At 43.8% G+C, this 23,297-nt stretch overlaps 3 protein-coding genes and 1 long non-coding RNA gene across 6 annotated transcripts in view; 2 read left to right on the forward strand and 2 right to left on the reverse strand.

Moving 5' to 3' along the window:
* Positions 1-312: 312 nt before the first annotated feature.
* On the forward strand, positions 313-4,348 carry capslb (calcyphosine-like b). The gene is made up of 7 exons (XM_030354044.1): positions 313-528; positions 627-680; positions 815-897; positions 1,614-1,751; positions 2,329-2,506; positions 3,090-3,299; positions 3,660-4,348. Exons 4-7 carry the CDS (start codon positions 1,615-1,617, stop codon positions 3,759-3,761), a joined length of 627 nt encoding a protein of 208 aa, XP_030209904.1. The 5' UTR covers positions 313-528; positions 627-680; positions 815-897; position 1,614; the 3' UTR covers positions 3,762-4,348.
* il7r (interleukin 7 receptor) lies at positions 4,283-12,867 on the reverse strand. 2 transcript variants are annotated; one of them, XM_030354042.1, is made up of 8 exons: positions 12,665-12,867; positions 11,914-12,061; positions 6,779-6,915; positions 6,190-6,294; positions 5,872-6,028; positions 5,666-5,774; positions 5,474-5,561; positions 4,283-5,363 (listed from the first exon to the last, which is right to left on the reverse strand). In XM_030354042.1, exons 4-8 carry the CDS (start codon positions 6,211-6,213, stop codon positions 4,917-4,919), a joined length of 825 nt encoding a protein of 274 aa, XP_030209902.1. In that variant the 5' UTR covers positions 6,214-6,294; positions 6,779-6,915; positions 11,914-12,061; positions 12,665-12,867; the 3' UTR covers positions 4,283-4,916. The 2 variants fall into 2 exon arrangements, with proteins under 2 accessions (XP_030209902.1, XP_030209901.1); XM_030354041.1 differs by having other exon boundaries at positions 6,140-6,294; positions 12,665-12,864.
* On the forward strand, positions 12,058-13,623 carry LOC115542017 (uncharacterized). The gene is made up of 2 exons (XR_003976444.1): positions 12,058-12,248; positions 12,303-13,623. It is a non-coding gene; the product is annotated as an uncharacterized LOC115542017 (long non-coding RNA).
* Positions 13,624-16,347: 2,724 nt separating this feature from the next.
* The window catches only part of myo5b (myosin VB), a 40,755-nt gene continuing 33,805 nt past the window's right edge, over positions 16,348-23,297 (reverse strand). For both annotated transcript variants that reach the window (XM_030354287.1, XM_030354288.1), the window contains 7 exons: positions 23,145-23,296; positions 22,958-23,047; positions 22,205-22,355; positions 20,627-20,921; positions 19,789-19,963; positions 19,247-19,327; positions 16,348-18,702 (listed from right to left, as the gene is read on the reverse strand). In XM_030354287.1, the coding sequence (XP_030210147.1) occupies positions 18,550-18,702; positions 19,247-19,327; positions 19,789-19,963; positions 20,627-20,921; positions 22,205-22,355; positions 22,958-23,047; positions 23,145-23,296 (1,097 nt within the window). In that variant the 3' untranslated portion in view covers positions 16,348-18,549. The remainder of the gene's footprint in view (positions 18,703-19,246; positions 19,328-19,788; positions 19,964-20,626; positions 20,922-22,204; positions 22,356-22,957; positions 23,048-23,144; position 23,297) is intronic.

Here is a 23,297-nt window from a genome sequence, read left to right on the forward strand (position 1 = left end):
ATATATTCAAAGTATCCACATCAGAATCTATGAAATTACCTAGATTTCATTTGTAACAGCTGAGTAGGACAAACTCAGCAGCCTACCATTTATTTATTTGTTAATCAACAACACCTGTTTGTGTGGCTTCGATCAAAGTCCTACTGGGCTTGTCTACATTTTCTGGTTTAACATTATCAATCTCTATCCACAGTCTGTTTGGCAAGGTAAACATTTGTACAACTTACAGAGCAAAACATAATCGTTATTAAAAGCAATATTTCTAGAGAGGGGGAAACTCACTTCAACTGTCCCCCAAATCGGAGTGAGGGGGTGGGCTATCGACGGTGAGACGAGCGGCAGATGATTGCCTCTTTAATTGTCTGGTCCTCCCTCTCACAGCCCCCCGTGCGAGAGGATCAAGCTGCCAATCAGAAGAGAGATCACGGCATCTCCATGGTAACGGTACACCAGCAGCTACCAGTAGACACCTGTTGTGGTTTCTAGCTTCCGGAAGAATTTTTAATTTGTAATTCCCAAACATTGCAGGTAAGTCGAAGCTGCTTGATGAGATGTGACGGCCAGTTATTTGTTCCTGATCAAACTATTGCTTTCGATAAAAGTATAAAACCATAACTCTTCCTAAGGTCGCTGCTGCTTCCTGGTTCCTCCCATCATTAACCACCAAAGCCGATCTCTGAGTTAGTTACATCTTTTACAGTATTAATATTACTATTTTACAATGCTACCGATTTTATGCATTTAGAGTTGTAGTATATATATTTTTTCACTCGTTTATTTGACTAAATTATTTGTGATACTTATTGTATTCTAGGCCTGCGCATCGAGCGAGGGTAATCGCGCCGTGGACCCGACTGTGCGTCCATCGTCTATTCTCTTCTCTTCACTTATTCTGAGGTAATTGTGGAGAACGTTGCGAATTTATTACGGCTTTACCCAAAAGGCAATGGGCCAACACTCTCTCTCTCCCTCTCTCTCTCTCTCTCTCTCTCTCTCTCTCTCTCTCTCTCTCTCTCTCTCTCTCTCTCTCTCTCGCTCTCGCTCTCGCTCTCAAATCGAAAAAGGATTCTAGAAAGGACTCATCCTTTTTTATTATAAAAATGATTTCCTCGTTGAAAGGATAAGTAACTATATTCCATATAACATAATATTTCATTATAATTATATTTAAATTTATTTTAGCCTATTATTCAGATTATACTCCAGTTTCCAAAAAGACTACTAACACACTTAAATGCTGTGACCCTCATGTCAAATTATGTTCCTAAGCAGTTAATGACCTTCAACATCCTCCTCAAATGACAGTTGTATTCCCCATGAGATACACCCATTATTTATGTCCTCGCTGATGCCCTGTGTCATCAGCGAGGACATAATCATGTTTGACACCAGAGTACACGATTCAGGATAAAGCAAGCAAGATTATGGATCTCAAGTTCTATCTCATGTCAACCTGGGTATTCACAGATGTTGTTGTGATGGATAATGTATCACCATCATGTCCCACAATCAAAGCACTCTGGGTGTGTTAGAAAACTCTAAAACTCTATGTAAATGCAAATCCGCACTTCTGAATCCCTCCTGTTATTAACGTTGAAGCGATGTGCTTTAAGGATGGCAGGCACGTCGAGACACGACCGAGAGATGGCCATCCAATCCAAGAGGCAGCTCTCCACATGTTCGGACCCCCTAGAGCGGCTGCGACTGCAGTGCCTCTCGCGAGGGTCCTCCGGCATCAAAGGGCTGGGCAGGTGAGCTCCTCTCGTCCTCGTGTGTTTTAGAGGGGCATGTTCACTGCTGATGGTTGCTTTTATGGCTACAGAAATAGATAGGGCTAGGGGCTTTGTTAGCCTTTAGTCGTGTCAGTTTTATTTGTGCAGCTCTATTTATCGCGTTGGGTCTCGACGGGCTTTACAGGCCGTTTATTTATGACACAGCTGAACCCGAGCCTGGGTTGGTGTGTACTTTGGTGCTTTGGACTGAATGGGGAATTCCGTGTTCAGTTCCCCCTACCCTGCTTTTGAACCAAGATTGCGGCTTCTATAGGTGAATCATAGTGACACGTTGTTGCAATAGATCTTGTCAGGAGAAATGATTCCAATGCTATTTTTAGCACCACAGAAATCACAGACGCTATTTTCGCTGTTTGGTTACAGCTTCTAAATTATTACATTCTATAGAAACACTTTACATTTAAATCCATGCAACATATATCAATAAAATAAACAATACAGTTGGTTTGTGCACTAGTAGTCTTGGAAGCTGTCCTTTTATGTACGAGTCCTACATGCTTTGACCCAACAACGGCTGTGATCTGCTGTTGATCAGAACCTTCCGGATCATGGACGACAACAACAGCCGCAGTCTGGATGCCAAGGAGTTTGTGAAGGGCCTGAGCGACTACGGAGTCCTCATGGAGAAGGCGGAGGCCTTGAGCCTCTTCGAGCTCTTTGACCGCGATGGCAGCGGCATGATCGACTTTGATGAGTTCCTCATCACACTCAGGGTAATGACATGGTGGATTTAATGTCCCTTAACCCCTTAACCTGACCTTAACCCTCAGGGTAATGGCATGGTGGATTGAATGTCCCTTAACCCCTTAATCTAACGCTCAGGGTAATGACATGGTAGAATGAATATCCCTTAACCTGACCTTAACCCTCAGAGTAATGACATGGTGGATTGAATATCCCTTAACCCCTTAATCTGACATTAAAGGCCAATCCCATTTCTACCCCTTCCCCCTTCCCCTTCCCCTTCCCCCTTCCCCTTACCCCTTCAAAACAAGGGGGAGGGGTAAGGGGAAGGGGTAAGGGGTAGAAATGGGATTGGGCCTCAAGATGTGGGGACATGGTAGAATGAATGTCCCCTTACCCTAAACCCCTAACCTGACCTTAACCATTAGGGTGATGATATGGTGGAATTAATGTCCCCTAAACCAAACCCTTTCACCTGACCCTAACACTCAGGGAAAGGACATGGTAGAATGAATGTCCCTCAACCCCTTAACCTGGCCTTAACACTCAGGGAAAGGACATGGTAGGATTAATGTCCCCTAAACCTTCCTTACCTTACCCTTTGACACACAGCCGCCCATGTCCAACGCAAGAAAGGGGGTGATTATGGAGGCCTTTCGGAAACTGGATAAGACGGGCGACGGCGTGATCACGATCGACGACCTCAGGGGCGTCTACAACACCAAACACCACCCCAAGTACCAGAACGGGGAATGGACCGAAGACCAGATATTCCGCAAATTCTTGGACAGCTTTGACTCTCCGAACGACAAGGATGGAAAGGTGACAAATGTGTCTTGTGGTATAAAGTATATAATATAGAGAAGACATTTGGCTGGAGGTGGTTTATAATGGTTGTGGTAGCAAATTCCAAATAATTTCTTTGTAAACATTCTAAGGTTCCATAGTCCGAGAGATAAATGCTGATCATTCTGAGGAATGTACGGTTTTTTAACTGTAAAATGTTTTTTATTCAGGTAAGGTATGAAAATCCTGCTAAACTGTACACTAACGGCATTGTGATTAACCTTGTCTCGTTAATATCAACAATAAGCAAATATGAAACATTTGATTGGTTAAATTACTAGATTTGTCAAATATCGTTTCAAGGCTATCATCTTTGTGGGCATCGTTTATGTGCAGGTCACCAAAGAGGAGTTCCTCAATTACTACTGTGGAGTCAGCGCCTCCATCGACAGTGACGTCTACTTTATCCTGATGATGAAGAACGCATGGAAGCTATGAGTTTTTAAAATCGATGATTTCAAAGGACATCGCTGCTGAATATTGTATCACAGCTAAGGACGACATCACCGCTGAAGATATCATCACTACTGGAGATGATTACAGAAGAGGACATCACCGGGGAAGATTTCATGATCAGAAGGGTACAACTGAAACCTAATTTTGCTTTTTTATATCCATTTAATATATTGGTAGTGCAAGGAAGCTACATGGGTAACCTGTGCTACCCAAAGTATGCATGTCTGCTGACGTTAGTGAGTGTAGGTGTTTGTAATATAGTTTTTTTTAATCTGGTTGATTCATTTGTTTTTATCTTTGAGTATTTTAAATTTGTATTATTTGCCGTCTTTTATAAACCTCAGTATGTCAATGTAACCTTGTCCACTGGTACACACACACACGCGCACACGGACACAGTAAAATAAAGCACTTTGGGTGTCTTGAATAGGGGTATATAAATGCGATAATTTTTTATAATTATCCTACCGCTCAATTTTCTCAATAAAATGTTGATTCTGAAATGTATTTGATGGTTTATTGTAAAAGAAAAAAATACAATCATATCATTAAAATTATCTGAAGCTGTACATATCTTAATATCTACAGATGTATTTTGTAAAAGCAGCAATACCCTATCAATAGAATACAATAGGCAGGCTATACTATATATATAGTTCTTACTTTAAACACAAAATGTATTGATTACAGGCAGCAGCATTTTGAGCAACATCTCTCTGGGGCGTATGACCCATGGAACAGTGGAGTACAAAGAAAAACATTCTCAGACGTATTATTTACAACCAAGTCACAACTTAATAATTAAAACCTTCTAGCCTCGGGACGAACCAGCCCGACACGACCTGATGAGTCACATTTGACAATGCATTATGCTGGCATGGCCCCAAACTCTCTATTGGCTGCTTGTGGGTGTTTACCACGTTGTTGTCTGAAGTGCTCAAAACTGCAATCAAATCACTTACTCTCTTAAAAAATATATATCTTTCAAAATGAACCAAAAAAACACAATTCTCCCTCTCATGCTCACACATTTACCTATAATGTCAATGGTTTATGTTTTGGTCAGGGGGTGTCGGAGTGGAAAATGGAGTAATTGCGCCGATGGCTCTACTCAGTTACTACAGAGTCTGATTGACTTCACTGGTCATTGTGATAATAGAAGCTGGACATGGTGACATAGACCGCGTCCCTACAGGGCTGGGTGGGTCCGTTCACCTCGGGGCTGGCATCTCTCTGGCCGTCACCAGAAGACTCCGAGGCGTCCCGTCTTCCTTCAGCGGCGTGCATGCCCATCGAAGGGGAGGGACTTCTGTTGTTTGGCCGGGAGTAGGTTTCCTCCTCAGAGCTCTCGCTGAGGGCAGTGGAGGCAGACTCCCCGGTGAAGCCGCTGGTGTCGCTGGCAGACCTCCATCGCATCCCCGACGTGGAGAGCTCCTGGTCCAACCCGAAGCCGCTGTCCTCCCGCTGGGCGGTGGGCTCGGCGGTCGCGGCCTGCGATTCGCCGGGTCTCTCCTCCGTCTTCTTCATCGGCTGAACGTTCATTTGACTGAACTGTTCGGGTTCTAAGTTCATCGCGAAGCCCAGCTGATGGGAGTCCAAGTAAAGTGTTTCTTAGGAGTCAGGTTAGCTTACTGCAACATTAAAATAGAAGCGTGTCGTCTGCTTAGCATGGGAGTGAATAAACCATAACCTACTTTGACCTGCTTGTAAATCGGCGACAGGGTTGATGGAATTCTTGGTACGTGCGTGTAACTGGTGTACGCGCGTATCTTATGGTGGATGCTACAAAACAATCAAGGGTAAATATTAAGTCAACTTCCAATAGAAATCTGTTGATGAGTAAACTCTGTATTTTTGGACAATGGAAAATAGATAAACATCTTTACTTTTTTCTCGTGACACAAATCGCACAGAAGATGGCGATGACCAAAATCCCGGAAACAATCCCCACAGTGATCATCTGATGCAGAAATTCGGCACTCCCCTCTCCCATCTCTTTTGTAGCAGTGAACGAGATTTGGAGGGCAAGAAATTTGAAATTATACTGACCAAATGCCAGACAAATGTTACCACAGTGCACAGTTGCTCTTACTAGAGTTGATGTAAAATTCAACAGTGTTGCTCCAGTCACTCCAACTGCCCCCATACAGGTCGAATGGGATGGCTCGGACCTTGACTTGATACATAGTTCCTTCGGTGAGGTGCTCCGCTGCGATGACCAGGGACTCTTCCCCCGTCACGTTCCTTGTCTGCAAGTCAATGCACAATGTGAATGAACTGGATAAGACTCTGCAACAAACTGTTTTATCATTATAGAAAAAGGTCTTCCTCTAGCTGTATAAATCTAAATCACACATTACCAATTCGCTGCCCGCTGCACTCCAAATGTAGTATTGAAAGAGTTGATTACTGGTTTTGAGGAAATCCTTGTCATAAGGAGTCTTAATGTAGATCATAGCTTGGTTGCTCTCAGGTTGAAAAACGGCACTCGTCACAGAAGGACTTTTTGGTTTGACTGAAAAAGAAAACACAAACTTTATCAGCATTTAGGAATGGGATTTCCGTGGATTAGTAACAAGCATGTGTTGTCGATTAGTAACCAAAGCTCAGTGAGCGAGGTTATTGCTGTAAATCTGACGATGTGAATACATCCCCAATCTAATCTAAAACACAGAAACCACAGATCCGGTTATTACCAGATTAGATTATGGCTCACTTTTAGAGTTCACACATTGCTTGTTATTTACCACAAGTTCAGACAACCATATCTTTGCGGACAAGACTTCAAAAACTTTAATGCAAATCATCCAAATACCTTTATGTGAATAAAGTCTTACGAGAATCACGATACCAAGACCGTTTACAGTATAATGCTTTCTATACGTTGTACACTATGCTAGCATAAAATGCCCATTTTAGATTTAAGGCAAGATAGATAGAACGATAAGGAAACGTGTCTGCTCTTCATTGACGAAAGTTACATCAGGCATTATATTCACTTATTTGCCGAAGGTCTATCACTCTGCTGAAGACACCGCCACTCCTCAGCTCGAAGGTATAATTGTATGTTAGCGGGATCCAGGTTATTGTCATGTTGTTCCCCATCTTCTTAGAACAGCTTGGAGGAAAAGATTTGCTGTAGGGACAATAAACAAAGGAATAAACCTTAATAGAAGACTTTGGTATTTTACAACCTGGACCCTATTTGCTGATGATTATGGGTCTACGGATCTAAGGCAGACAACAATTTTGGAACTTGGTCCAATATTAAGGGAGAATACTATGTTTGCCGCTCCGTGCACCCGCAGGTTGCTGGATAAGCTAAATAGCAATCTGCAATGGGCTAGAATGAAGGTGAAGCAAAGTAAGTCTAGGAGTCTCTCAATTGTTAAAGGAAAGGTAGTTGATAAGAAGTTTGCTATAAATGAAGAGGTGATGCCTACAGTTCTGGAGAAGCCAGTGAAGAGTCTGGGAAGGTGGTATGATGCAAGCCTTAGTGATAAGGCACAGGTTGAAGAATTGAGACAGGAAACTAGACAAGGTATTGCAAAGATAGACAAGTCAGGGCTGCCAGGTAAGCTTAAGTTGTGGTGTCTGCAGTTTGGTTTATTGCCTCGGCTAATGTGGCCATTGACAGTGTATGAAGTTCCTCTGTCAAAGGTAGAAAGGATGGAAAAAATGATCAACTCTTTTGTCAGAAAGTGGCTCGGAGTCCCACGCTGCCTAAGCAGCGTGGCCTTGTATGGGAAGGGCATTGTAGAGTTGCCCATATCTAATCTGACAGAAGAATTTAAATGTGCTAAGGTTAGACTGGAGATGACTCTTACTCAGTCCAAGGACCCAGTGGTGAGGAGGGTTGCACCCACAGTTATCGCAGGGAGGAAATTGAAACCAAAACAAGCGGTCCAGCAAGCTCAATCGGCACTTAGACATAGAGATATTATGGGCCATGTTCAGCACGGGCGGGGGGGCTTAGGGAGGGACGTAGGTAAACCCTCGTGGGGTAAGGCTTCTGCAGGGGAAAGGAGAAAAATGGTAGTGGAGGAAATACATAGGCAGGAGGAGATTGTAAGATGTACTAAGGCAGTGTCACAGGCAAAACAAGGGCAGTGGGTGAATTGGGAGGGAGTGGAGAAGAAGAAGATAAAGTGGAGAGATCTATGGAGCATGGAGGCTAGCAGGATCAGATTTATGATAGGTGCCACTTATGATGTGCTCCTATCTCCCCAGAACTTAAATCAGTGGTATGGTGAGGATGAGACATGCACACTATGTTCCTGTGTATGCAGCCTCCGCCATATCCTATCAGGGTGCAAGGTAAGTCTCTCCCAGGGGCGGTATACGTGGCGTCACAACCAGGTATTGAAATGTTTGGCAGAGGCTGTTGATGATAAACGGGGCGAAGCTAATTCATCAGCCGCTAGTAAAGAGGGTAGGCAAATTAACTTTGTGCATCAGGGGGAAAAGGCTAGACCATTTAGAGGCAGGCACAGAGTCGGGCAGCTAAGTAATGGAGGAGCCTGGGAATTGAAGGCGGATCTTATTCAGCAGGTTGTTGTGCCTCCACACATTGTTAGCACTCGGCTAAGACCAGATATGCTATTGTGGTCAGACTTAGAGAAGATTGTTTATTTTATTGAACTTACAGTTCCTTGGGAAGACAGAGTTGAAGTAGCTAATGAGCTTAAGAAAGCGAAGTATGCTGAGATGGCTGAAGAGGCAGCACAGAGAGGCTGGAGTTCGCGACTAAGGCCTATTGAAATCGGTGCACGGGGGTTTGTGGCTAGATCTGCTATTAGCTTGCTGACTGAACTGGGTATTTGTGGACGAAGTCTGAGGCAGGCGGTTAGTAACATGTCCGTGGCAGCAGAACGAGCAAGTGAATGGCTGTGGGTAAGGAGAAAACATACTTCCTGGGGTGCAAGCTGAGGTAAGCCAGCTGTGCTAACGTGAGCTAATATGCCAACGTGTTTGTGTGGTCAGGGTTAGGGGTAGGGCTAGGGGTACGATGCAGGAAAGAATGTTTAGATGCATTAAATGTGGCAATGTGGTGGCAGCATTGAGGGGGGTGAATCCAGGACGCTGGTTTCATTGTTAAGCCTTCAGGAGGTGTCGTGGGCCTAACTTAAACGAAACATCTGTGAAAGAGGGTGCCCACTTGATAACCCCAATGATATTCTGCTTACTGCTGTATTTACTGCTGTTAGTTGGGCTAGTTGTCTCGTCTTTTTTTTTTTTTCACCTTTGGTTGGTAGCTCAGTAGCCAGCGTGCTTACAAGGTTGGTTTGGACAGGGGCTTCTGAATATGTGTTTTCCTTGGATTTTGGCACAAGGGATTATAACATCTGATCCTATGTATTAATGAATTGCTGGAGATAGGATAATTTGTTGTGCTGGGCTGCAAACTCCAGAAAGCGTAGCTCAATGTTACAGGGCTCTTAAGTTTTGAACTGAGTTCAGAGTGAGATTTTGTCGGCGGCGGGGGGGGGGGCTATATTAATATGTGACAGCATACAAATGTGTCCACAGACATGGTGACTAATGTATGATAGTAAGCATTATTGGCCCTTAACATTAATACTCAGAAACAACACTGCCTCAAAATGATATTGGCTTAAGCAACACCAGTAGAGGCATATCCTTTTCCCTGAACTTTTAACCGTTGCAAACGTGCAAAAACATTATTATATATTTATGTGGCACCCAGTCCAATGCTCAAAAATATATCTGTGGCATTCAGTAGGCCAATGCTGTGGTAAAGTGTGTAAAGCATGACCAAGTGTTTCTTTCTGTTAAATAGATAGAACTTTATCAATCCCCTGTAGAAGAAATGTGTTAATGATAAAATGGCAAGAAAAACCGTCCAATCTGAAGGCTCTACTTAACCACTCCCCCTACTCACTTCCGCCAATGCAAAGCGAACAGAACTGATTAGGGGAGGGCGTAGCCTAACTAGTTTGTGACTGTGACCCAGAGGAACGCAACGCAAATTAAATGTGAACATGTATGAGGCTTAAATAAAATCCCGGACGATTTTGGAAATTCCTTTTTTATTTAAAGTGTCTCAAAAAGATGGCATGTCTGGGCAAAAGAGGATGTAAATAGCGGCGCAAGTTGGTGGGCGCTATCCTGGTAATTTCTCTGCGTGAGAAATACGAAGTGTGGCGTGTGAGCGTGTGCATGGGTTGAATTGCGTGTGTCTCACGCTGAATGCGTGAGACTTGAGAGCCCTGTATATATAAAGGTGAAGGAGTGTTGAGATTGTAATGGACAATAGCAACATTTCCGACAACAACGCAGAAACGAGATTTCAGCGCGGGACTTCTCTTCGACCGAGATTTGGTTGAGACGTTCCAATACCCGTACTGTCCGTACTGCGTACTCAACATTTGAGTACGCAGTACGTTCCAATTCAGATCCGGCGAAAAGAAGTATACTTCAAGGACCCGGATGCCGTACTCAAAATGGGCTAATCGTGAAGTGTGGATCCCAGGACGGGACACTCTCCGTACTCAACGGCAGCCATCTTAGCTACGTAGCGGAAGAGGCAGAGCCAGGCTGAGCCAAAGTCGGCGCATTTTCCACATAGCCTGCATTAATAGTCATTTTGTAGTTTTTATAGCTTTTTATAGCTGCTAGGCGTAAAGAGTTCACCGTTCAAAGCGGGATGTTTATTGCGGGGGAGGAGCCGCGGCGGCAGTCGTGATCGTCATTTCCGGTAAGTGCACCACAGAGTACTCGATATTGCCGCTTTTCCACTGCATGGTACCAGCTCGACACGACTCGACTCAGCTCGCCTTTTTTGCGTTTCCACCGCGAAAACATGGTATCTGGTACCTGAAGTGGCTGCTTTTTCTAGTACCGCCTCGCTCTAGGTTCCAAGCGGCTGAGCCGATGCTAAAAAGTGACGTCGGCAGACGGCCGGCCACTGATTGGCCAGAGAGTGTGACGAAGTCACGCGAGCGACATGGCAACCATGCTGGTAACAGCCATAGCAGCGCCGCAGCCAACATATTCCACTTCTTCAACATGCCAGCTAATAATACGAACACGAATACCATCGCATCGATGTTCTCCATTGTTGTTATGTGGGTTCTGTCCATGTGTGGGTTACGTAGGTGTTGTTTGCGTCGCGTACAAAAATACGTCAAGGCCCTTTCGCGCAGCCGACCCCGCCCACGTCCCGGAGGTACTATTTGCGGTCGAAAAGGACCCGCGCTGCTACCGTGTCGAGTCGTGTCGAGTCGTGTCGAGTCGAGCTACATGTGCGGTGGAAAAGCGGCAGATTTGGAACAGCACTCACATCGGAAAAATTAGCGTACTCAAGTGAGTACGGATAGTGCAGATAGTGTACTTCCTTTAAGTGTACTCATGGAAGTACGGGTATTGGAACACAGCCTAAAACTTTTAAAAGACGTCCATTTACCGGGCGCTATTACTCCAAAAGATAACATTGCAGCCATTTTTCACAGCAATTCAACAATAGGGTTGAGGTTGAAGAACCATGGAGTATCCTTTTATCTATTAAAATGTATATTTCAACAAATATGGAAAATATCTGATTTCGTTTGTTGAAGGTATAATGTGTAATTTCTTGCCTCAAGAGGTCTTTCAATCAGAATAATTACACAAGCGTGAGAGTGAACCCATGTGTTGCAGGTAGCTCAATAAAATTAGATTATACCCATTAAAAAACAAAAATCTATGTGAAACACTATCAATTGAGTATGGCCTCGGACAGATCAAGAAATACTGCAGTGAATTGACCCACTGAAGTAAAGTCTGTGCAGGAAACACTGCATTAGCCTGGTGGCTGGCATGATTCACTTAAATTAGAACCTTGCAGTAAGCTTTCATTGAAATTTATAGATAAATAAGGTTTCTACTGGAATACAGTGTTTGCATATTTCATCAGAATTATAGAGGGTAATCACATATGAAGCCATGGACACTCAACCAAAAATTTAGCCGTTACCTTGAATAAAACAATAGATTTCTCTGGGTTTGAACATAATTTTAAACAATTTGGATAATGGAAGTACACAACTCAGTAAAATATATAACATAGACCTTGTCGTTTTTGGACCTATTTGAAAGCAAAATGTTGCTTAATATATCTTTAAAACATATTTACCAAACAGTGATGCTCTTTATGCTGTCCTCTTCATCTTCATCATCTTCAATATATCGCTTTCTATCCACCAGGTTGCATGTTAAAATGCTGTTCTCTCCAACACCGATGTGGGATGTGCAGAATAATTTAATATCTTCTTTCTGCGTTTCTGCCAGAGGAAAGAAGTATCAGGTACATTTTGTCTTCCTCCTTGTGACCGGTTGACATTTTGATTGACTCTGAGGAAGGTAGGCCGGTTACCAATAAAAAAGGGTTTACAAAATTAGATACCACAGAGGAAGGGGGGACAGCTGACCAGAGCACAAAGGTTAACATTTTGATTGACTCTGAGGAAGGTAGGACAGCTGACCAGAGCACAAAGGTTAACATTTTGATTGACTCTGAGGAAGGTAGGACAGTGTACCAGAGCACAAAGGTTAACATTTTTACTATGAGGAATGTGGCAATGGGTCAGCTAACCAATCACAAAGGTCAATTCGTAGACGACACTGAGGAAAAGCAGGGTGGCAAGACATTACACGGAATAGAGAAAAAAGCCTTGGATTTTAAAAAGGTAACAACCTGTGCATTGTTCCATCACATTACATATAGGATTGTCCTTTAGAGGAGAGATGCACACTCCTGATATTAGGTTATAACTTTCATAGGACTGAGTAATTTTCTTTAAATTCTTGAAATGTAAAAGCTTCCTGTAACTATATCTATAGATATAGATATATAGATAATGTTAGACAACAAAAGCAGTTCTTACCCTCCGCATCCCCACTCTGAGCTCGTACTATGAGTGGGAGCAGAATCCAGGTGACCCACAAGGGCATCTTTCCCTCTCTCTCTTTCTTCATTGTCAGTGTAGATATTCACCTGCTAAACGCTGATGAGGTATAGGCCTATACTTTATACTTTGAGCAGCCAGCTATGATGCTTGTTCAGTCTCCGGTTCGGCCTATCACTCCGAAGCTCAGAGGAAGGAGGGGGAGGGGCCTATTTTGAGAACAAAGGACGTTTTTTTCTTTGTCGTACAGGATGTTCAAGTGAACTGAAAACACCTTGTAGACAACAATTGGTAGGCGTGTGCTTGTGTGTATTTTTTTAAGCCACAGCGAGTTAGAGCTCAGAGTAAATACTTTATAAAAAACGTAAGCATGTATTTTTTTTTAAGACTAGAAGTCCCCCTCCCCCACTAATCAATCATTTAAGGCACTTAATGATGAATAATTAAATATTCCCTAATTATTCCAACATCCCTGATCCTATTTGACCACTCTACACTATCTTCAGTACTTGAAGGTCTGGGATTAATTTGGAGAAAAAAAACTCTATTTACGGTCTATCAAACAATTAAGTGTAGCCTTGTGTCTCTGTAAGCATAGAGTCCTTGAATTGTAACAATCGAGTTTAAGAATATCCACGTACGCCGCCGCAACTTACACACCACTTCCTGTCGACTGTTTGTTTATCTTGAAATCAGGCCACTGAGAGAAACTTCCCGATGAAAACAATACTTCAGCCTGCTGTTCGCAACACAATGAAACTGCAATCATGTTGAATACCATGTCATGTCATGATGATACACTATGACTGAGGTCCACTATAGCTTTCAGTTACCTGTGAGCTGTGTATCTTCTCATCATTCAATGAGGACATCCATTTGTTTTTTCAAAGTAAAATCGATAAATAATTTGTAAATAAAGAAATGTGTGATGAACTATGCCTGAGGTCCACTATAGTTTTCAGTTTCTTTTGAGCTGACTATCTTCTCATCATTCAATGAGGACATCAAAGTAAAAGAGATCAATTTGCTAATAAATGTGTGATGAACCATGACTGACAAAATATATATGACCACTATGCCTACAGCTACCACTGTTGGCTTTAGCCAAGTAATGACCATTGTACAAAATAAATATATTTATTCTGGAGAGAGAGAGAGAGAGAGAGAGAGAGAGAGAGAGAGAGAGAGAGAGAGAGAGAGAGAGAGAGAGAGAGAGAGAGAGAGAGAGAGAGAGAGAGAGAGAGAGAGAGAGAGAGAGAGAGAGAGAGAGAGAGAGAGAGAGAGAGAGAGAGAGAGAGAGAGAGAGAGAGAGAGAGAGAGAGAGAGAGAGAAAAATACAAATAATTAACAGAAAAAATATAGTAATTCTGTACAAATAGTTATTCTGGGGCGACAAACACAGAAATGTGTTTTGTAGAGATTAAGGACAAGAGCGCTTTAACCAGCTAACCGCACCATGTAAACTCCCCTCTTACGTGTTGTGTGATATACTATACAATATGAGTGACTGACTATAGCTATCAGTTCCTTGCCACCTGTATATCTTCTCATCATCCACTCTGGACATCCATTGTAGACGTCCAAAATATAAGAGATTATATTGTTCAAAATAAAAAACACATCCGGGATAGTCTTGAATGATAAAGACGCACGCATGACGACTAGAGTCATGTCAACAATCTTCTCTTTTATCAGTTTCTGTAATCTGTGAGACAGAGCAGCGGTTGAACCAGACTACAGGTGAGGTTCGTGTCTCTCCGACCACTACTGTGGTTTTAAATACCCCCCCCCCCCCCCCCGGAATGTGTAAACAACTGCCTGCTGTTTACAACTGTGGTCTCTGTGACCTCATTAAGATTATCCCATCATACAAACTAGTAATAATTATTAGTTCAAATTATTATTATAATTATTACTCAAAATCCCTCTTGGACCCAACTTCGGATCTCCTGAACTAGGCACTGTCATGGCGATTGCTGAATGAAAAAAAGCAGCTGCTGAGGTTTGAGGGTTTTTTTAGACCTAAGAGGTTTCAGACGTGAGAGAGGTTTTCAGAACTAAGGTTTTCAGGCCTAAGAAAGGTTTTCAGAACTAAGAAAGGTTTTCAGACCTAAGAAAGATTTTCAGACCTAAGAGGTTTTCAGACCTAAGAGGTATTCAGACGTGAGAGAGGTTTTCAGACCTTAGAGGATTTCAGAGCGAAGAATTGTTTTCAGACCTAAGAGAGGTGTTCAGACCATAGAGGTTTTCAGACCTCTGATGTTTTCAGACCAAATAAAGGTTTTCAAGCCTAGGAAAGGTTTTCAATTCTAAAAGGTTTTCAGGCCGAATAATAGGTTGTCAGACCCATAACAAGGTTTTTCAGGCGACATTTCAGTGACTTGAAGGGTCTATTGAAAGCAGACACTAAAAGGATCTAGTTGAACTAGGGCCTTGAAAGTCATAGCCAAAAGGCTTTAATAGATATGTAATAATGAGCTATGCTGTTCTAAAAAAAAAAAGAACGCACCATGTGAAAAACAAGTTGCAAACAGGCATGCATGCATATACGTAGCAGCGTTCAGAAATTAGTCACCACATCCTTTTCCTTCAGTCACACTTCTGCTTATTTTTTATATAAATATATGCTAACTGGCATAAAAGTGTGTGCCTACAAAAACTTTGTGCAAAAGACGTATAATCCAAGCGTATCGTCTCAGAGTAAAGACAAAGTCATCTACCTACCAGAAGGCCAAGGGCATCCTCATCGATGCTGTGGCAGGAATCAAGCATAAGCATTCATATGCACTATTAGATAATGAATATACACGATATCTTCATTCAGTTCATGTTTTTATGGATAGTGCACATTTTGGTAGATGTGTGATTGTATACAGCAGTGCATACGCTCCGTGGCCAATGTTTTATTCCCTACTAGCTTTTGTCTACTTACCTTGCCATGGGACATAAAGAGTTGAACCATTACTAGTGTTACGTGTGACACCTCTGTGAAAATAGTCTATTGGAAGAGAAAGATTGTTTAATTATTCCCTGGGATAAAGGGAGTCACCTGTATCTGATGACGATTATACTGAGGTGGTTTCTGCCAGACAATTGGGAAATCGAATGGTGAAAAACAATGTATATTCTCACTCTGCAGCTGACTAGCAGCAGACCACAGAAGCCCCAAAAAGAAACTTCCCCCCCAAACATACACAGATGCTCGGCTTTGAAACCCACTACACCACTAATAGTGGATCACCATGGGAACCTACGCAAAGCTACGTTCCCCTGGTTAGCATCTCATCGTTTTTAGCTCTAGTAGTGAATAGTTGTATCTTATGTCTGCTATATTTTAACTTTAACCAGTAATAACTTTGATATGGGTTCCATGTTGAATATACCTTTGCACCTGAAAATGAGGACAGTAAATTAGCATATATATTTTTATCTATGGGTTTTAAGGGTTTATCCTGTCAGCCTGCACCTGAAAATGAGGACAGTAAATTAGCATATATATTTTTATCTATGGGTTTTAAGGGTTTATCCTGTCAGCCTTCATATTCAAAAAATATCAGGACCAATATTTGTTTTCTGCACTGCAAAATAAACAATAAATGTTTATTTGTATTATCGTTACCATGGAGACACACTGTTTTCTCCTTAAGAAAAACTTTGTGGAATTATTCTCAAACCATCAATGCATTTTATTTAACCGATTAAAGAAATCGGGAATCACAATATGGAATTAGAACAGACAGATATTAAAAAAATACATTTCGAGAATATTTTTAAATTGAAATAACCTTTACATTCTCCTCCCCTCCAATTAGCTGAATTTCAAGAACTCTGAGAACCTTCAATAATTTTTTTAAGACAATTATTGCTCGTAAAAGTAAAAGGATAGCATGTCAATTGTTGAAATTATAGTTTACCAAGAATTCTGAAGAAAAACAATATATTCTAAACTACTGGACAATTAAATTTGATTGACTCTTTCATTCACATTTTCAAATAAAATGATTTTAGAAAGACATCGATAAATGTTTGCACTTCTTTTTTAAATTAAGAGTTGGATATAAAGAATAGAAAAAAACAATTCCAAATTTTTAAATTATTTATTTTGTAATCACTGAAATGTGATTGTGAAAGGCCAGTGAAACGGATATTTTAATAGGACGAAAAACGACTGACGAAGAAATTAACACCCTCCTACCAGCATTTGCTACAGACAATTTGTATTAGCCTACCTCTGATGTCGCTGTGCTTCAATTCCATTTTCAGACAGCAGAGGGCAGCAGAGGACACAAATGTATAAGTTCTATCAACACAAAAATCCTCAATCATCTCAAACTCGATATTGACAAAAACGGTCAAATCAAATTACAAGGTATTAAAAAAAAAAAAAAAAAAGAAGGTACACAGTAAGGAAATCCGGCTGTAAACATTGGCATTGGACGGAGAACGTAACTCTGAACCAAAGACGAAGGCAAAGCTAGTACAGCCCTGGTGGCGAAAGAAAGAAATTAGGAGTGAGATGTTGCTTTGTGTTTGACTTGCTGGTTAACATCACAACCATGTGGACAATTACTATTTAAAAAAGATTACTTTGTTCACCTTCAACATACATCTATCCACTTTTTATTAATATGTCCCTTGGACACAATGGACCTACTCCTTTCAAATTCCTCTGGATTAATGATTAGGTCTGTCTCTAGCTGTACCATTTACTTGAACTGTACCTAGTTAAAACATTTATATCAGGCCATTTCTCTCACAATTACCCCCTCAACCTCCTCTCTCAAGTTGCCATCATCAACACAGCCCGCTATTTGAAGTGCCCTTACTTTGCAAACAGCTGTGAGGATGGTTGATTGATTTATAAGAAGCATAATTGATTCCATTTGTGATGTCACAAGTGTCGACCCAGAAGATTTGACAGAAGGATTTTGTCTGCCAGTTTGTACGTAGCACAAGGAACGGAGAAGTGGATCTTACACATTATACATCTGGGTTGACATCACTCCCACTTGTGAAATCACAAATTGATAAGATCCCAACATTTCTTATCCTCAATAAAAATAAAAGAAATAGGGGCCCATAAAGTTGTTTGCACACTGCCCCAACGAACAGCAATACCCAACCCATCATGAAACTCGCTCTCCAGCATGGCCAATATACCTTCAAACATAACGCAACGCTGTAACCCCAGACATGAAGGTCCCCTCTTCTCCGTTGAATCCCCCCAACTACACTTACTTACTATAAGGTGTAGAAATCGATGATGAATTGCCCGCATACAAGCTACAGGAGAGTTCAGGACAGCATGTACTTTACAGTGGGCGTAGATGACAAACATGGGCGGGGCATCAGCCCCTAGAGCCAGGGGTGATAGATTGTGAAACAAGTCGATCGAGGAGGGTTTCCTTGCACTGCTTACAGTGGGGTCTGTGGCACGAGGTGCTTTCAACACTTGCGTTTAAAGTCCTGCAAATTGATTCATTACAGTTTATGATTTTTCAATATATACACATATATCTGTCTCACTGCCACTTTAAGTGCAAAAACGTGTACAGAGAAAAAACAAGGCAATTAAAATAAGACAGCATTACAGTATTATTATTTTTTTTACGATGACACCACAGCCAGGTTGCCTTCGTTCCGACACACCCCTCAAGGAAGACACAACCACAGGTCATGATTACGCAATGACCGGGCGCGGCGATGATCGCCGGGTGAAAATCAGATCGCGAAAAAAATCGGGAATACGCGGAAAGACACATCAAATCGATCGGAACAACAATGACAACAACCACAAGGTTCATGTGGGTGCCTCCCCCCATCCCCCCCCCCCCACCCCCCTGTGGACGGGAGGGTTGGGGGTGCTACACCCTGACCAGGAAGCCCAGCCCCAGGGAGGCGGGGATGTGCAGGGTCTCCAGGCTGAGGGCGGAGGGCGTGTAGGGGAAGAGCACCGGGAAGGTGTGCTTGGTGTCTACCAGCAGCGTGGGCGCGTCGTTCCTCTCCTGGAGGTTACTCTGGGGGGGGGGGGGGGGGGGGAGTTTAGGAGGATGTAAGACACAATGGTAGTGGTACCGGATGGGACACACACAGAAAGACACAAAGACGGAGACACAGACAGTTAGACAGACACACAGACAGACAGACAGACACGCAGGCACACAGACACACAGACAGGCAGGCGGATGTAAACGGACATACAGACAGACGGACAGAAAGATGGACAGACGGACATAACTGTCTGAGATACACAGGAAGAAACACAGGCAGGCGAGCAGATGTAAACAGATACAGAGGAAGACAGACAGACACAGCAGACAGAAGGATACAGAGGCAGGCAGACATACAGACAGACAGACGGACATATGGACAAAACAGTCAGAGGGATACGCAGGCAGACACACAGGTGGGCGGGCAGATGTAACCAGACACACAGAGAGACGTACAGGCCGAAAGACCGACTGACCGGCAGACACACAGGCAGGCGGGAAGATGTAAACAGACAGACACACAGAAAGACATCCAGATAAAACAGACCGACATACAGTCAGATCAACCTACCTGAATGTTTCGGATGAAGGAGACGGTGACCCGCTCCTCAAACTCGTTCAGCGGAGTGTACAGGTTCAGAATCTTCACAATCTGAGGCACAAAGAAAAAAACGATCATTCAGGTGCAGCTCACCTGTTGTACCTTCTCTTCTCATTAGACTACGCGTGTGTTTACCTGGTGTTCAGGTGTGTCTCACCTGTGGTACAGTCCCTTCTCATTGGACTAGTGTGTACCTGGTGGACAGGTGTGTCCCACCTGTTGTACCTTCTCTTCTCATTGGACTATGTGTGTATACCTGATGTACCTGCTCTTCTTATTGGACTGTATGCAAGTGTACCTGTTGGCAAGGTGTGTCTCACCTGCTATAGCTTCTCTTCCCATTGGACCGTATGCATGTTTACCTGGTGTTCAGGTGCGTCTCACCTGTCATACCTTCTCTTCCCATTGGACTGTATGCGTGTGTACCTGGTGTTCAGGTGAGCCTCACCCGTCATACCTTCTCTTCCCATTGGACCGTATGCGTGTGAACCGGGTGTTCAGGTGCGCCTCACCTGCTGCATGGTGAGTGCGGTGCAGAGGGCGCAGATGGCCTCGGCGTCCTGGGACGTCTTCTTCTTGACCTGCAGCAGCTGGGCGGCCTGGATGATGGGCTCCAGCGTGGGCGCCGCCTTGCTCTGCTGCAGGTTGTTGGCCCGCAGCCACTCCTCCATCTGGCTGATGTTGTACCTGGGGACCGGGGGAGAGGCACGTATGACTGATCTGGAGCCAGGATAAGGATTGACCTCCTTTATATGAGGGATATTAAAAAACGAATCTGATTCCGTCACCAACTCTGATTCCGATTGCGATTGTATTTCTGACTCCGAATTTATCCTGATTATTATCCCGATCCAAATACAGATTCTACTCCTGATCCTAATTCTGAACCTTATCCAGATTGAAATCCCGATCCAAATCCAGAACCTTAACCAGATTCAGATCCGGATTGAGGTCCAGAACCCGTAACCAGATTCAGATCCATATCAAGGTCCGGAACCGGAACCAGATTCAGATCTCGATCCAAATCCAGAACCCTATCAAGATTCAGCTCCTGATCCAAATCCAGATCCTTAACCAGATTCAGATCTCGATCCAAATCCAGAACCCTATCAAGATTCAGCTCCTGATCCAAATCCAGATCCTTAACCAGATTCAGATCTCGATCCAAATCCAGAACCCTATCAAGATTCAGCTCCTGATCCAAATCCAGATCCTTAACCAGATTCAGATCTCAATTCATAACCTAATCCAAATCCCGATCCTTAATCCGATCCCACGATCCTAACCACCAACCACCGACCCCCCTCCCCCACCCCGTACCCCCAACCCGTACCCCCTCTCCGCACTGACCTGAGCTGCATGCCGGTGCTCCACGAGCACACGTCCTTGCGCAGCAGCAGGTTGTTGAGGGTGAAGGCGTTGATGCAGTGGAACAGCTGCCGGACCACCTGGCTGACGATCTCGGGGTCCAGGCCGTGCTCACCCATCACGCTGTGGAACTGGCCCAGCTGGCGGATCAGCGCGCCCAGGGTGTAGGTGCTGGGCCCGTTGCCGTCGTGGTCCATGCTGGACGAGCGGTTCCGGTAGCCCATGGGCTTCACCCCGGACAGGCTGGGGATGCTCTCGCTCTCCAGCATGGCCGACACTGGTGGAGGGTGAGAGAGGGAAGAAGAGAGTAAGTGAGGAGGGGAGTATAACTTTATTTACAAAGCACCTTTGATACAGGAATTGCAGCTCAAAGTGCTTTACATAAAATCTGAAATCAGAAAATAAAATAAAAAGGACATGATGTCAAAACCTAACAATCTAAACTACAGTAAAAACAAAAGATGAGTTAAAAACAAGCAGTATAAAACAGTAAGTAGTAATAGCAATACATGGATTGAGAAAGAAAAATGCAGATAAAGGACATTGGTAAAAATTAACTGGTAAAACGTTTGAAGAGTTGGTCTCCCGGACATCTAATTTAAATGCTTGTGCAGAGATGGAGATAGAGTTTTAAGCTGCCAGTTGAAAATATCTAGAGAGTTGGCTTCTCTGAAGCCAACTCGGCTTCTCTGACCTTATCTAGGTCAAGTTGGCTTCTCTGACCTTATCTAGAGAGTTGGCTTCTCTGATGTTTTTGGGCAGGTTGGGAAGTCAGCGTCGTCCGCGGACCGGGGTCGTAGTGTTGAGGGTGTTAGAGCTCACATGGGCCACTGCTAATGGATGAGCTCATGTTCCCCCCGTTCAAGGTATTCCTAAACCAAACTATTTATATTGGGACTAATGAAGTCATTGACAGATCACTTTGGATGTGACGGTATGGACCGTTGATGTCATTAGTCCGACTCTTGTGATTTTCCTTGGAAACTGAGTTAATGTTCCAGACCAAGAGTATAAAAATACTCGTTTGGACATGGCTTACATTAGATGAATAGCCCAGCGTGACTGTTTCCCCTTATCTCCTCATGCCCACAATAAATCCTCAATAAATCACCTCTCATTTGACCCTAGATGGACGCACCCTTGCTTGCTTATCCTGTGGTAAGGACCTTAACAAACTCTACCTTGCTGTGCATACACGCACACATGTGTTTCGCTGGAACCTTACAGATCTTAGGCTCTGGCATGGCACATTAATACATTTAGAGGATTTTGTTGAATGGTTGTAAGTCGCTTTTATCCAAAGCGACTTACAACCATCAAATCCCACACCGACGGCGAGTCAACCACGCAGGGCGACAGCCAGCTCGTCAGGAGCAGGTTGAGGTCTTGCTCAGGGACACCTCGACACTCACAGCTAGGGGGGGCTGGGGATCGAACCAGCAACCTTCCGGTCACCAGTCCACACGCTCTAACTCCTGAGCTACTGTCGCCCTAATGATATGCATTACAGAAGCGTGATCCAGGAGAGGTTTGAAGCAGCTGACGTAGTGTGCAGCTCACCGATCATGGGCTGCATGATGCCCTCGGCCACCTTGATGAGCTGCTGGTAGATCTGGATGGAGAGGTCGCTCAGCACCTGCCGGTACTCGGCCAGGTCAAAGTTCTTCAGGCAGTGCTCGTTCTGCTTGCCCGTGTTCTGGGTCATGAACGCCTGGACAACAATAACATGAGCCGAGTCTTAACAAACGTTCTGATTGACTCGTTGACTTCAATTGTTATTGGCAGTGAAACGATTTCTACTGTTCTAATGCGAATTAGGAGGAATAAACGTTAAACGAATTGAAGAATAATTTAGTTCATTTCAATATTTTATTAGAAATATAGAAAGTTTGGTGGAGACTTTTATCCAAAGAGTCTCAGGATATCACCATAGGAACTCCCAGCCAGGCCGAACTCTGACTCAGGCCAGGGTTAGGGTAAGGGTTAGGGGTAGCCTGGGAACCAGATGAATCTGCAAGCTCATGTGTTATTTGCTCTGGCCTATGTGTCTGGCCCCCTATCCTTCAAACTGATTCCCATCAGACCTGCCCGGTACAACAGTTATTGATGTACGGGGCGGGTGTAATATGAGGACGGGGGTGCCGTTGAGGCCTTTCATAAACCCGTTTTGGTCCCACTGATTGGTTGGAGATCTATCCAATTGGGTGCTTAGGCATTTTGATCCGTGCCCTTCACTAACACCCCTTCAAAATAACCAGGATATGCAAAGAACATCATCATCACCCAGCTTGACGATCGTCACTCAGTCCTCACCTCATCGCCGCTGTATTGCTTCAGGCAGTGCAGCAGGCGGCTAGTGTTGGCCAGCCAGAAGGACACCATCTCAAAGTCGTTGACGTTTTTCTGCAGAGCAACGGATTAGCCAATGAGATACACAAACGCTCCGGCTGGGACACCGCCAGTACAGAGTACAGAGCGCAGGGACAGCGGGAGGCGTTACCTTGAGGACCTTCTTGATGGCGTTGATGGTGGAAGTGAGCAGGGACTCCACCTTCTCGTCGTCGTTGACGTAGTCGGCGTGGCGGATGCACATGAACAGGATGTAGGCCGGGAGGCAGGGCACCGTCGCCGACACGGAGCTGGGGCGGATCTC

Source organism: Gadus morhua, chromosome 4, assembly GCF_902167405.1.
Source record: "Gadus morhua chromosome 4, gadMor3.0, whole genome shotgun sequence".
In the NCBI taxonomy this organism is placed as follows: domain Eukaryota; kingdom Metazoa; phylum Chordata; class Actinopteri; order Gadiformes; family Gadidae; genus Gadus; species Gadus morhua.

What these genes read in the sequence shown, in the direction of transcription:
- capslb (XM_030354044.1), top strand. Translation starts at nt 1,615, where the DNA reads ATGGCAGGCACGTCGAGACACGACCGAGAGATGGCCATCCAATCCAAG. An exon ending in GGCATCAAAGGGCTGGGCAG is followed by an intron (nt 1,752 to 2,328) that starts GTGAGCTCCTCT and finishes GCTGTTGATCAG; the next exon opens with AACCTTCCGGATCATGGACG. An exon ending in CGAACGACAAGGATGGAAAG is followed by an intron (nt 3,300 to 3,659) that starts GTGACAAATGTG and finishes GTTTATGTGCAG; the next exon opens with GTCACCAAAGAGGAGTTCCT.
- il7r (XM_030354041.1), bottom strand. Translation starts at nt 12,755, where the DNA reads ATGAAGAAAGAGAGAGAGGGAAAGATGCCCTTGTGGGTCACCTGGATT. An exon ending in TCAGAGTGGGGATGCGGAGG is followed by an intron (nt 12,062 to 12,664) that starts GTAAGAACTGCT and finishes TTCCTCTGGCAG; the next exon opens with AAACGCAGAAAGAAGATATT. An exon ending in TGAATTTTACATCAACTCTA is followed by an intron (nt 5,775 to 5,871) that starts GTAAGAGCAACT and finishes CTGCTACAAAAG; the next exon opens with AGATGGGAGAGGGGAGTGCC.